The 12,293-nt window shown below is 42.3% G+C and overlaps 1 protein-coding gene across 1 annotated transcript in view; it reads right to left on the reverse strand.

The window, feature by feature from the left end:
* Window positions 1–1,357: 1,357 nt before the first annotated feature.
* Window positions 1,358–12,293, reverse strand: part of cers2b (ceramide synthase 2b) — a 15,832-nt gene continuing 4,896 nt past the window's right edge. Inside the window, exons 4-11 of the mRNA XM_026926177.3 lie at window positions 6,224–6,342; window positions 5,581–5,638; window positions 5,375–5,425; window positions 5,023–5,115; window positions 4,384–4,512; window positions 3,501–3,607; window positions 3,260–3,413; window positions 1,358–3,041 (exon numbers count right to left, since the gene is read on the reverse strand). Coding sequence (XP_026781978.3) covers window positions 2,886–3,041; window positions 3,260–3,413; window positions 3,501–3,607; window positions 4,384–4,512; window positions 5,023–5,115; window positions 5,375–5,425; window positions 5,581–5,638; window positions 6,224–6,342 — 867 coding nt within the window. The 3' untranslated portion in view covers window positions 1,358–2,885. The remainder of the gene's footprint in view (window positions 3,042–3,259; window positions 3,414–3,500; window positions 3,608–4,383; window positions 4,513–5,022; window positions 5,116–5,374; window positions 5,426–5,580; window positions 5,639–6,223; window positions 6,343–12,293) is intronic.

Here is a 12,293-nt window from a genome sequence, read left to right on the forward strand (position 1 = left end):
GTTTATGATGTAAGAATTTTTCACACTGATTAAACACATTTCATCCAAAAAAAAGTTCTCTATATATTGTACTGAACTATAATGTCACCACACTAAATCACTTGTTTGATGATGTTACTCACCATTTTCCTGGCCATTTCATTTACTTTTCTAGCAGTAGATGGTGGAATTTAATATGCTACACAACAGCTCAGTAAATCAACTTGCATGTGTTCTTTAACTAATTAGCAGGTGCAGTATAACTACTACACCATTAGCCTTTGCTAAGCAAGTTATGAGAGTTTGCTACTTACCAGCCAGAGTTCATTGAGTTCTTCCTCTTACCCCTCTTTGATTTTGGGTTAAGAACTGAAAGGCATTTTGTTGAGTAGGCTGAATATCTTCAGTTAAGCAAGTGGAACAACAGAAGGGAAGAAAATGATGATATAATCATGCAGAAATATTTACTGAATATGGATTTACAAGAATGACAATTACAAAAAAAAAACTAAGAGAAGCCAAAATGCCAAGGCTTGGGGGCAGGGTTCACACAAAATTTCCATTTTGGGGTTGTTTAGAAACCTGTGCTGTAGATCTTACACACTGAAAATGTAAAATTGTATTTGACCATTAAGAATCTATTAAATAAAATGGTCAGTCCTGGGCGCACTTTCAATCGTCGTTCAAATCCTTAAGCTCTTAACTGGCCCTGTAATGTTCTTTGTGGAGTTTCTCCACTCCATAAGATCCATAATAAAACACAGGATTTCATCATGGCTGTCCAGGTATGTCAACGTGTCATTAGTCAGGTCCCCATGCACTAAAGCGTATAAACCTGTTCTCTGTCGTCTTAGGATGGATAGAAGGATAGTTGCTCCAGATCCTGGGACACAGGGATCAGGGTGGGATTGGGAGACATTGATGCTGGATGATGTTGGCGGGAGCCATGTTCCTGTCTGCAAACATCCAGCTGTTCTCCTGATATAAAAATAGCTGCCTCAGGTTCTTTGGCATGGGACGACGGTTATTTCCCAATCTTCAGCTGTCCAGTTTGGGTGATCCTGTGGCCCTCAGAATCCTGTTCTTGGCTGACAGGAGTGGAACCTGATGTGGTCTTCTGCTGTTGTAGCGAGTCTGCCTCAAGGTTGACACATTTTGAGATGCTTTTCTGTTCATCACGCTTGTAAAGAGTGGTTGCTGTAGCCTTTCTGTCGGCTTGAACCAGTCTGGACATTCTCACCTGACCTTTCTCATCAACAAGGCCTTTCTCCCCACAGAACTTTTTGTGCAGTGAAATACATGATGAATACGACAAAGTTTCACAAACACATTTTCGCACACGTCTGTGAGATGTCTACGCAAAGCACATCACAGCAGCTGTGATTCTCACTGGTTTATTAGCTCCATCATGATCATCATCAAACAATGCAGCTCAGTAAACAGAAGAATAAAAATGATAACACTGTAGTTAAGTTTTGGCTGGGGGTGGTGAGGACGCAGCAGTAAGTTAAAACAGAGATAAAAAAAAAATAGAGAACGAGAGAGATCAAGGAGTGACTCACTATTTTCTTTGGTAGTATGCAATTTGGGATGCTGCCTCATTTATTTTTCATGTGATTTGGAACACAGCCACTCTTTTAGCTTTTAATTATCTTGTTTTGACATACTATTTACTAATTTGCAATTTGGAACACAGCAAACTTTTTTTTTTTGGACATAGCATACTATTTAGTATATTAGTATGTGGTTTGGAACAAGGCCAGTCTTTATTTAATTATTTATTAAATGTTGAGCATACTTTTTAGTATGGTGGTATGGAGTTCGGGACATGGCTGATGTTATGTCCTTTTAACATATTAACTACCTCAGTTACAGTTGTGGTTTAGGATGGTAATATATGGTTTGGGATGTGGCAGGTGTGTATTCCTTTTAGCTAACTCCATCAGAAAAGCTGCTAGAGAACGTGTCCCAGATGTACCGCTTCACTACACACTTGGTGTACAATCTGCAATACATATATGTAAATATATAATATTTACACACACACACACACGAGGGATCACCCGTGTAGATTCATGTGAAGATTCTGCTTTAACGTGAGTGGCGTTTGACAGTGAGACAGGTTTGGTATTAAAATTGAACAGAAACAGAGGGATTACAGACAGACGAGGACAGAAAGGACATATAAGGCACGTGATTCATTAAACCAAAGACAATGCTGCAGTTTGTTCCTCTCTTGCTCTCTCTCTCTCTCTATATATATATATATATATATCTTTCTGGCACTTTGGCATCATTATGCACACAGCAGTGCACCAAGTCCGTATTAGAGCCCTAGATCCCCAACTAGGTGACTAGTGAAATGTTGCGCACTCACTAAAAATTAGTGTCCTGTCATCAATTTGTATTTATTTAATGTGATGCACTTGAAAACTGAAAATGTTTTTCCTGTGTTGCCTTACTCACTCAAATAAATAGTCCAGATCTAGCACACTAATGAAGCTAGCTACTTAGCTAATGACTCTTTGGGTAAAGCACAAGTGTAGCATTTTGTGCAACACCAAACTTTTGGAAAAATTTGGTGTTGCTGCAGAAAAATGTGTACATTATGCCCATAAAGGAGTGTTCATTTTACAGAATGTAAAAAGAGGAAGCACCAAAATGGTGGTCATGTGACCTCATGACATCATCAGCCATCTCGAGCTCTTTTTTGGAGGCTCCTCTCTGGGCCTGGAGGTGAGCTAGCAGCTAGCAGCATCTGTAGCAGTAGCATACTCACACGGTAAAGTGGTGTGTGTGTGTGTGTGTGTGTGTGTGTGTGTGTGTGTGTGTGTGTGTGTGTGAGGAGAAGAGAGAATAAATGGAACCTCTCTCTCTCTCTCTCTCTCTGTGTCTCAGTTTCTCTGTCAGTGTGCTTTGCGGTGGTTGCGGTGGTTGTTGTTGTGCGTGGTGTAGCCATTCCGTAACGCTCCATGCTTCTTTATGTCACCGTTCCTCTCCTCGTCCTCCTCCTCAGAGTCATCCGTCTCATCTCTGTCGCTCCTCTCGTCTTCCACAATCTCCTGAAGATTAAGGAACACGAGTGAGGGAAAGATGAAGAATCAGAGCATAAAATGTGATTTAGTTAACTTAAAGCAAATAATACAACTTTTAATTTCATTAAATCAAACAACTTTATTCAGTGATTCAATTCAATGTTATTACAGTAGAACAATTTAAAGCTTGATTATAAGCAGTAGGTACGACAGGTGTGTGTGTGCGTGAGTGTGTGTGTACGTACGTTGTGGGGCAGGAAGCGCAGTGCCATGCGGATGATGAGTGCAGCCCAGAACACGTGTAAACACTGCAGCACCAGCAGCAGCCCGTTAAAGAAGTAATATCCGAAGAATGGAGAGTAGAGCGTCAGAGGATACACCCATGTACAGTAGAGGATCCTGACACACACACACACACACACACACGTTACACAAGGGTTTTCTCATTTATATCTGTGTGTGTGTGTGTGTGTGTGTGTGTAGTACCGGAATGGGAAGATGACGAGTCGGGTGATGATGAAGAACACAGCAAACACAATGAAGATGTAGTTACAGGTCTTCCTCCATCCTGCATAGTTAAACATCTTAGCTGACTGAGAGAGAGAGAGAGAGAGGGGGGGGTTGGGGCAAAGATGTATGTAAATTATTTGGTTTTTATGTTCCATTAGATGGCTCTGTGAGGACTTGGGGTGAGGTTCCTTCCCAGCCACCAGAGGGAGCCGTTCTAAACAGAAACTAACAGCATCTCTCTCTCTCTCTTTCTCCTTCCCCGTTTCTTTTTCTTTCTCCTGTTTTGGCTTTCTTCCTTTTTTCTCACATTATTTCTTACTTTCTTTGTCTCTGTCCTTCTCCTCCATTCTTTCTCCCATTCTTTCCTTCTTTTTCTTTCTTTGTCTTTCTGTCTCTGTGTGTCTATTTCCTTTCTTTCTTTTCCCTTTTCTTTTTTTGCCTTTGCTGTCTTTACTGTTGCTCTCTTTTCCCTTTCTTTGTTTCTTTCATTCTTTTTCTCCCATTATTTTTCTTTTTTGGTCTTTCTCTTTCTTTCTACCATTCTTTTTTAGTCTTTCTCTTCCATTCTTTCTATAATTCTTTCCTTCTTTCCTCTTTCTTCTCACCCTTCTTTCCCTCCCTCCTTTCTTTCTTTTTTCGTACTTTCTCCTGTTCTCTCTTTCTTTCTTTGATTTTCTTTCTCGCTTTCTTTCCTACCTTCATTCCTCACTTTCTTCCTTCCATCATGTTTAACTCCTTGCAAGCAGAGGACTTCCTGCAGGATGTGCACATTCAATTTTGTTTTATTCTTCCTGAAACAATTAGGCATCATTCAACTGCACATGTTTACGTGTGTGAGTGTGTGTGTGTGTGTGTGTACCTCCAGTAGGTAGTCAGAGGAATCGTGCAGAAACATGATGAGAGTTCCTGCACGGATGTAGTTCATACACCAAGAGAAACTGATCAGTGTGATGGTGGCAACATGGTGGATGATCTGCTCTTTAAAGTCCTGCGTGAGGGAGGGAGGGAGAGAGAGAGAGAGAGATTATGTGAAACAGCTGGACTTTCTCAGGGTGATTTTCTGTGTGTGTCAGCCCACCTGTACCACTGTCACATCCAGATGTGCACACACCAGGCCCCCAGCAACATATCATTTAGCCAATAAAACTGACTGATGTTAACATTTTGTGGACATAAAGCTGTTATCAGAGTGATGACGACTCGTTAAACATTTTATGGGAAAACCATCTTCATAAATGACAACCACACTGCAGAGCCACGATCATTAAATACTCTATTTATTATACCACATAAAAGACATGTTTCCACATCTGGAACCAGGAACAATTCTACTTCCTGTTAGAGTACAGTTTTTTTCTGCAGTGTATTAACCAATGGGGGCGGAGCTTGCTGTACAGAGTCTCGTTGATTAGTTAAATGTGAGCTACAAACACACTTTTATTTAAACCTGCAGTTAGGAATGGCTGTGTGTGCATGTGTGTGTATGCATAAAACTCACTTTGCGTTTGACATCTGAAGCCACGCTGAAGAGGAGAGAGAAGTAAAATCCCAACTCAAGCATGTAGTACCAATACTGGGAGGGTAAGACAGTCTGAGAGAGACAGAAAGAGAGAGAGAGAGAGAGAGAGAGAGAGAGAGAGAGAGAGGTCTAGATCTAACAGTGACCCAGGCAAATTCAGCTTAAGACATTTTTAGAAACCTTCTTAATTGCAGTTGTAATACCATCTAAACACACTGATCATGTGTTATCATTGTGTTTAGATTTTAAATCCTTTCACTCAGAAATGTAAAAACATGCATGCATGTGCACACGCACACGCGCACACACACATTCCTGTTGTGTGACTCACCAGAGTTGGGAATCCCTTCCACATCTCTTCCAAATCATACAGCCATGGTTTCTACACACAAACAGAGATACATATTATACACTCACTCACACTCTCTCTCTCTCTCTCACACACACACACACACACACACACACACACACGTGCGCGTACAAAAAGATTCAGACGTGTTTATTGAAAGTAAGAGAGAAAGAGAGAGATTTACTCACATCAATGAGAGCGACTAGACCAGCAACAAAGGCAAAGAGATAAATCACAAACCTCCAACTGCAACGCACACACACACAGCTATCAGTATTATTGACTTTAACTTTGACTACTGATTCAGAATTTTAAAAAATGTCAATTCATTTGCAGAACACAAAACAAATTCACTCCTCAAAGTTAACAAATTCACTCCTCAAAGTGTGAAGTTAATCTCAGTAAACTTTATAAAAATTATTATTTAAACTAACAATATATTTATTACTATTATTAACATTACGTTATTGTTATCAGCTAGTAAATGTATAGAAACAACCATACTGTCAAACCATATAGACCTAATTTCAATCAATCAATCAATCAATCAATAAAAAAATAGTAAGGCTGATGTTCTGACAACGCTCTCTCTGAAGTGTTCAAGTGTTGTGGTGCTTATAAGCAGCTTTGTGTGTGTTACATTAACACTCTAATGGTGTGCAGACAGAGGTCACACCAACACACACCCCCACCCACCCACACCCCACTAATATGGCAGACCATAGCATGAACACTCATATGGAAGTTAACTTTTGCAAACTAGCAATGTGAAATTTACCGTGTGTGTGTGTGTGTGTGTGTGTGTGTGTATGTGTGCGAGTGTGTGTGTACCTGGCCTCTCTGAACTTCTTAATCAGGATGGGTCTGTCCTGGTTTCTTCTCCGTCTGAACCAACGCTGCAGCTGCTTCTCTGAACAGCCGCTTTGTCTACACAACTCCGCTACACACTTCTACAGAGAGAAAAAGAAAGAGAGAAAGAGAGAGAGACAGAGAGAGAGAATATGTGTACCTGTGTTGGGTAGTAATAGTTGTGTACCTGTGTTGGGTAGTAGAAGTTGTGTACCTGTGTTGGGTAGTAGTAGTTGTGTGCCTGCGTTATGTAGTAGATTTGTGTGCCTGTGTTGGGTAGTAGTAGTTGTGTACCTGTGTTGGGTAGTAGTAGTTGTGTACCTGCGTTATGTAGTAGATTTGTGTACCTGCGTTGGGTAGTAGTAGTTGTGTACCTGCGTTGGGTAGTAGTAGTTGTGTACCTGCGTTGGGTAGTAGTAGTTGTGTACCTGCGTTATGTAGTAGATTTGTGTGCCTGCGTTGGGTAGTAGTAGTTGTGTACCTGTGTTGGGTAGTAGTAGTTGTGTACCTGCGTTATGTAGTAGATTTGTGTACCTGTGTTGGGTAGTAGTAGTTGTGTACCTGTGTTGGGTAGTAGTAGTTGTGTACCTGTGTTGGGTAGTAGTAGTTGTGTACCTGCGTTGGGTAGTAGTAGTTGTGTACCTGCGTTATGTAGTAGATTTGTGTACCTGTGTTGGGTAGTAGTAGTTGTGTACCTGTGTTGGGTAGTAGTAGTTGTGTACCTGTGTTGGGTAGTAGTAGTTGTGTACCTGCGTTGGGTAGTAGTAGTTGTGTACCTGCGTTATGTAGTAGATTTGTGTGCCTGCGTTGGGTAGTAGTAGTTGTGTACCTGTGTTGGGTAGTAGTAGTTGTGTACCTGTGTTGGGTAGTAGTAGTTGTGTACCTGCTTTATGTAGTAGATTTGTGTGCCTGTGTTGGGTAGTAGTAGTTGTGTACCTGCGTTATGTAGTAGATTTGTGTACCTGTGTTGGGTAGTAGTAGTTGTGTACCTGTGTTGGGTAGTAGTAGTTGTGTACCTGTGTTGGGTAGTAGTAGTTGTGTACCTGCTTTATGTAGTAGATTTGTGTGCCTGTGTTGGGTAGTAGTAGTTGTGTACCTGCGTTATGTAGTAGATTTGTGTACCTGTGTTGGGTAGTAGTAGTTGTGTGCCTGTGTTGGGTAGTAGTAGTTGTGTGCCTGTGTTGGGTAGTAGTAGTTGTGTGTACCTGTGTTGGGTAGTAGTAGTTGTGTGTACCTGTGTTGGGTAGTAGTAGTTGTGTGTACCTGTGTTGGGTAGTAGTAGTTGTGTGTACCTGTGTTGGGTAGTAGTAGTTGTGTACCTGCTTTATGTAGTAGATTTGTGTGCCTGTGTTGGGTAGTAGTAGTTGTGTACCTGCGTTATGTAGTAGATTTGTGTGCCTGCGTTGGGTAGTAGTAGTTGTGTACCTGTGTTGGGTAGTAGTAGTTGTGTACCTGCGTTATGTAGTAGATTTGTGTACCTGTGTTGGGTAGTAGTAGTTGTGTACCTGTGTTGGGTAGTAGTAGTTGTGTACCTGTGTTGGGTAGTAGTAGTTGTGTACCTGCGTTGGGTAGTAGTAGTTGTGTACCTGCGTTATGTAGTAGATTTGTGTACCTGTGTTGGGTAGTAGTAGTTGTGTACCTGTGTTGGGTAGTAGTAGTTGTGTACCTGTGTTGGGTAGTAGTAGTTGTGTACCTGCGTTGGGTAGTAGTAGTTGTGTACCTGCGTTATGTAGTAGATTTGTGTGCCTGCGTTGGGTAGTAGTAGTTGTGTACCTGTGTTGGGTAGTAGTAGTTGTGTACCTGTGTTGGGTAGTAGTAGTTGTGTACCTGCTTTATGTAGTAGATTTGTGTGCCTGTGTTGGGTAGTAGTAGTTGTGTACCTGCGTTATGTAGTAGATTTGTGTACCTGTGTTGGGTAGTAGTAGTTGTGTACCTGTGTTGGGTAGTAGTAGTTGTGTACCTGTGTTGGGTAGTAGTAGTTGTGTACCTGCTTTATGTAGTAGATTTGTGTGCCTGTGTTGGGTAGTAGTAGTTGTGTACCTGCGTTATGTAGTAGATTTGTGTACCTGTGTTGGGTAGTAGTAGTTGTGTGCCTGTGTTGGGTAGTAGTAGTTGTGTGCCTGTGTTGGGTAGTAGTAGTTGTGTGTACCTGTGTTGGGTAGTAGTAGTTGTGTGTACCTGTGTTGGGTAGTAGTAGTTGTGTGTACCTGTGTTGGGTAGTAGTAGTTGTGTGTACCTGTGTTGGGTAGTAGTAGTTGTGTACCTGCTTTATGTAGTAGATTTGTGTGCCTGTGTTGGGTAGTAGTAGTTGTGTACCTGCGTTATGTAGTAGATTTGTGTACCTGCGTTGGGTAGTAGTAGTTGTGTGCCTGCGTTGGGTAGTAGTAGTTGTGTACCTGTGTTGGGTAGTAGTAGTTGTGTACCTGTGTTGGGTAGTAGTAGTTGTGTACCTGCGTTATGTAGTAGATTTGTGTACCTGTGTTGGGTAGTAGTAGTTGTGTACCTGTGTTGGGTAGTAGTAGTTGTGTGCCTGTGTTGGGTAGTAGTAGTTGTGTGCCTGTGTTGGGTAGTAGTAGTTGTGTACCTGTGTTGGGTAGTAGTAGTTGTGTACCTGTGTTGGGTAGTAGTAGTTGTGTACCTGCTTTATGTAGTAGATTTGTGTGCCTGTGTTGGGTAGTAGTAGTTGTGTACCTGCGTTATGTAGTAGATTTGTGTACTTGTGTTGGGTAGTAGTAGTTGTGTGCCTGTGTTGGGTAGTAGTAGTTGTGTGCCTGTGTTGGGTAGTAGTAGTTGTGTGTACCTGTGTTGGGTAGTAGTAGTTGTGTGTACCTGTGTTGGGTAGTAGTAGTTGTGTGTACCTGTGTTGGGTAGTAGTAGTTGTGTACCTGTGTTGGGTAGTAGTAGTTGTGTGTACCTGTGTTGGGTAGTAGTAGTTGTGTACCTGTGTTAGGTAGTAGTAGTTGTGTACCTGCGTTATGTAGTAGATTTGTGTGCCTGTGTTGGGTAGTAGTAGTTGTGTGCCTGTGTTGGGTAGTAGTAGTTGTGTACCTGTGTTATGTAGTAGTTGTGTGTACCTGTGTTGGGTAGTAGTAGTTGTGTGCCTGTGTTGGGTAATAGTAGTTGTGTACCTGTGTTGGGTAGTAGTAGTTGTGTGCCTGTGTTGGGTAGTAGTAGTTGTGTGCCTGTGTTGGGTAGTAGTAGTTGTGTGCCTGTGTTGGGTAGTAGTAGTTGTGTGCCTGTGTTGGGTAGTAGTAGTTGTGTGCCTGTGTTGTGTAGTAGTAGTTGTGTGTACCTGTGTTGGGTAGTAGTAGTTGTGTGCCTGTGTTGGGTAGTAGTAGTTGTGTGTACCTGTGTTGGGTAGTAGTAGTTGTGTGTACCTGTGTTGGGTAGTAGTAGTTGTGTACCTGTGTTAGGTAGTAGTAGTTGTGTACCTGCGTTATGTAGTAGATTTGTGTGCCTGTGTTGGGTAGTAGTAGTTGTGTACCTGTGTTGGGTAGTAGTAGTTGTGTACCTGTGTTGGGTAGTAGTAGTTGTGTGCCTGTGTTGGGTAGTAGTAGTTGTGTACCTGTGTTATGTAGTAGATTTGTGTACCTGTGTTGGGTAGTAGTAGTTGTGTACCTGTGTTGGGTAGTAGTAGTTGTGTACCTGTGTTGGGTAGTAGTAGTTGTGTACCTGCGTTGGGTAGTAGTAGTTGTGTACCTGCGTTATGTAGTAGATTTGTGTAGCTGTGTTGGGTAGTAGTAGTTGTGTACCTGTGTTGGGTAGTAGTAGTTGTGTACCTGTGTTGGGTAGTAGTAGTTGTGTACCTGCGTTGGGTAGTAGTAGTTGTGTACCTGCGTTGGGTAGTAGATTTGTGTGCCTGCGTTGGGTAGTAGTAGTTGTGTACCTGTGTTGGGTAGTAGTAGTTGTGTACCTGTGTTGGGTAGTAGTAGTTGTGTACCTGCTTTATGTAGTAGATTTGTGTGCCTGTGTTGGGTAGTAGTAGTTGTGTACCTGCGTTATGTAGTAGATTTGTGTACCTGTGTTGGGTAGTAGTAGTTGTGTGCCTGTGTTGGGTAGTAGTAGTTGTGTACCTGTGTTATGTAGTAGTTGTGTGTACCTGTGTTATGTAGTAGTTGTGTGTACCTGTGTTGGGTAGTAGTAGTTGTGTGCCTGTGTTGGGTAATAGTAGTTGTGTACCTGTGTTGGGTAGTAGTAGTTGTGTGCCTGTGTTGGGTAGTAGTAGTTGTGTGCCTGTGTTGGGTAGTAGTAGTTGTGTGCCTGTGTTGGGTAGTAGTAGTTGTGTGCCTGTGTTGTGTAGTAGTAGTTGTGTGTACCTGTGTTGGGTAGTAGTAGTTGTGTGCCTGTGTTGGGTAGTAGTAGTTGTGTGTACCTGTGTTGGGTAGTAGTAGTTGTGTACCTGTGTTAGGTAGTAGTAGTTGTGTACCTGCGTTATGTAGTAGATTTGTGTGCCTGTGTTGGGTAGTAGTAGTTGTGTACCTGTGTTGGGTAGTAGTAGTTGTGTACCTGTGTTGGGTAGTAGTAGTTGTGTACCTGTGTTGGGTAGTAGTAGTTGTGTACCTGCGTTGGGTAGTAGTAGTTGTGTACCTGCGTTATGTAGTAGATTTGTGTAGCTGTGTTGGGTAGTAGTAGTTGTGTACCTGTGTTGGGTAGTAGTAGTTGTGTACCTGTGTTGGGTAGTAGTAGTTGTGTACCTGCGTTGGGTAGTAGTAGTTGTGTACCTGCGTTGGGTAGTAGATTTGTGTGCCTGCGTTGGGTAGTAGTAGTTGTGTACCTGTGTTGGGTAGTAGTAGTTGTGTACCTGTGTTGGGTAGTAGTAGTTGTGTACCTGCTTTATGTAGTAGATTTGTGTGCCTGTGTTGGGTAGTAGTAGTTGTGTACCTGCGTTATGTAGTAGATTTGTGTACCTGTGTTGGGTAGTAGTAGTTGTGTGCCTGCGTTGGGTAGTAGTAGTTGTGTACCTGTGTTGGGTAGTAGTAGTTGTGTACCTGTGTTGGGTAGTAGTAGTTGTGTACCTGCTTTATGTAGTAGATTTGTGTGCCTGTGTTGGGTAGTAGTAGTTGTGTACCTGCGTTATGTAGTAGATTTGTGTACCTGCGTTATGTAGTAGTAGTTGTGTGCCTGTGTTGGGTAGTAGTAGTTGTGTGTACCTGTGTTGGGTAGTAGTAGTTGTGTGTACCTGTGTTGGGTAGTAGTAGTTGTGTGTACCTGTGTTGGGTAGTAGTAGTTGTGTGTACCTGTGTTGGGTAGTAGTAGTTGTGTGCCTGTGTTGGGTAGTAGTAGTTGTGTGTACCCGTGTTGGGTAGTAGTAGTTGTGTGTACCTGTGTTGGGTAGTAGTAGTTGTGTGCCTGTGTTGGGTAGTAGTAGTTGTGTACCTGTGTTGGGTAGTAGTAGTTGTGTACCTGTGTTAGGTAGTAGTAGTTGTGTACCTGCGTTATGTAGTAGATTTGTGTGCCTGTGTTGGGTAGTAGTAGTTGTGTGCCTGTGTTGGGTAGTAGTAGTTGTGTACCTGTGTTGGGTAGTAGTAGTTGTGTACCTGTGTTGGGTAGTAGTTGTGTGTACCTGTGTTGGGTAGTAGTAGTTGTGTGCCTGTGTTGGGTAGTAGTAGTTGTGTACCTGTGTTGGGTAGTAGTAGTTGTGTACCTGTGTTGGGTAGTAGTAGTTGTGTACCTGTGTTATGTAGTAGTTGTGTGTACCTGTGTTGGGTAGTAGTAGTTGTGTGCCTGTGTTGGGTAATAGTAGTTGTGTACCTGTGTTGGGTAGTAGTAGTTGTGTGCCTGTGTTGGGTAGTAGTAGTTGTGTGCCTGTGTTGGGTAGTAGTAGTTGTGTGCCTGTGTTGGGTAGTAGTAGTTGTGTGTACCTGTGTTGGGTAGTAGTAGTTGTGTGCCTGTGTTGGGTAGTAGTAGTTGTGTGTACCTGTGTTGGGTAGTAGTAGTTGTGTACCTGTGTTAGGTAGTAGTAGTTGTGTACCTGCGTTATGTAGTAGATTTGTGTGCCTGTGTTGGGTAGTAGTAGTTGTGTACCTGTGTTGGGTAGTAGTAGTTGTGTACC

Source organism: Pangasianodon hypophthalmus, chromosome 1 (assembly GCF_027358585.1).
Source record: "Pangasianodon hypophthalmus isolate fPanHyp1 chromosome 1, fPanHyp1.pri, whole genome shotgun sequence".
Lineage (NCBI taxonomy): Eukaryota > Metazoa > Chordata > Actinopteri > Siluriformes > Pangasiidae > Pangasianodon > Pangasianodon hypophthalmus.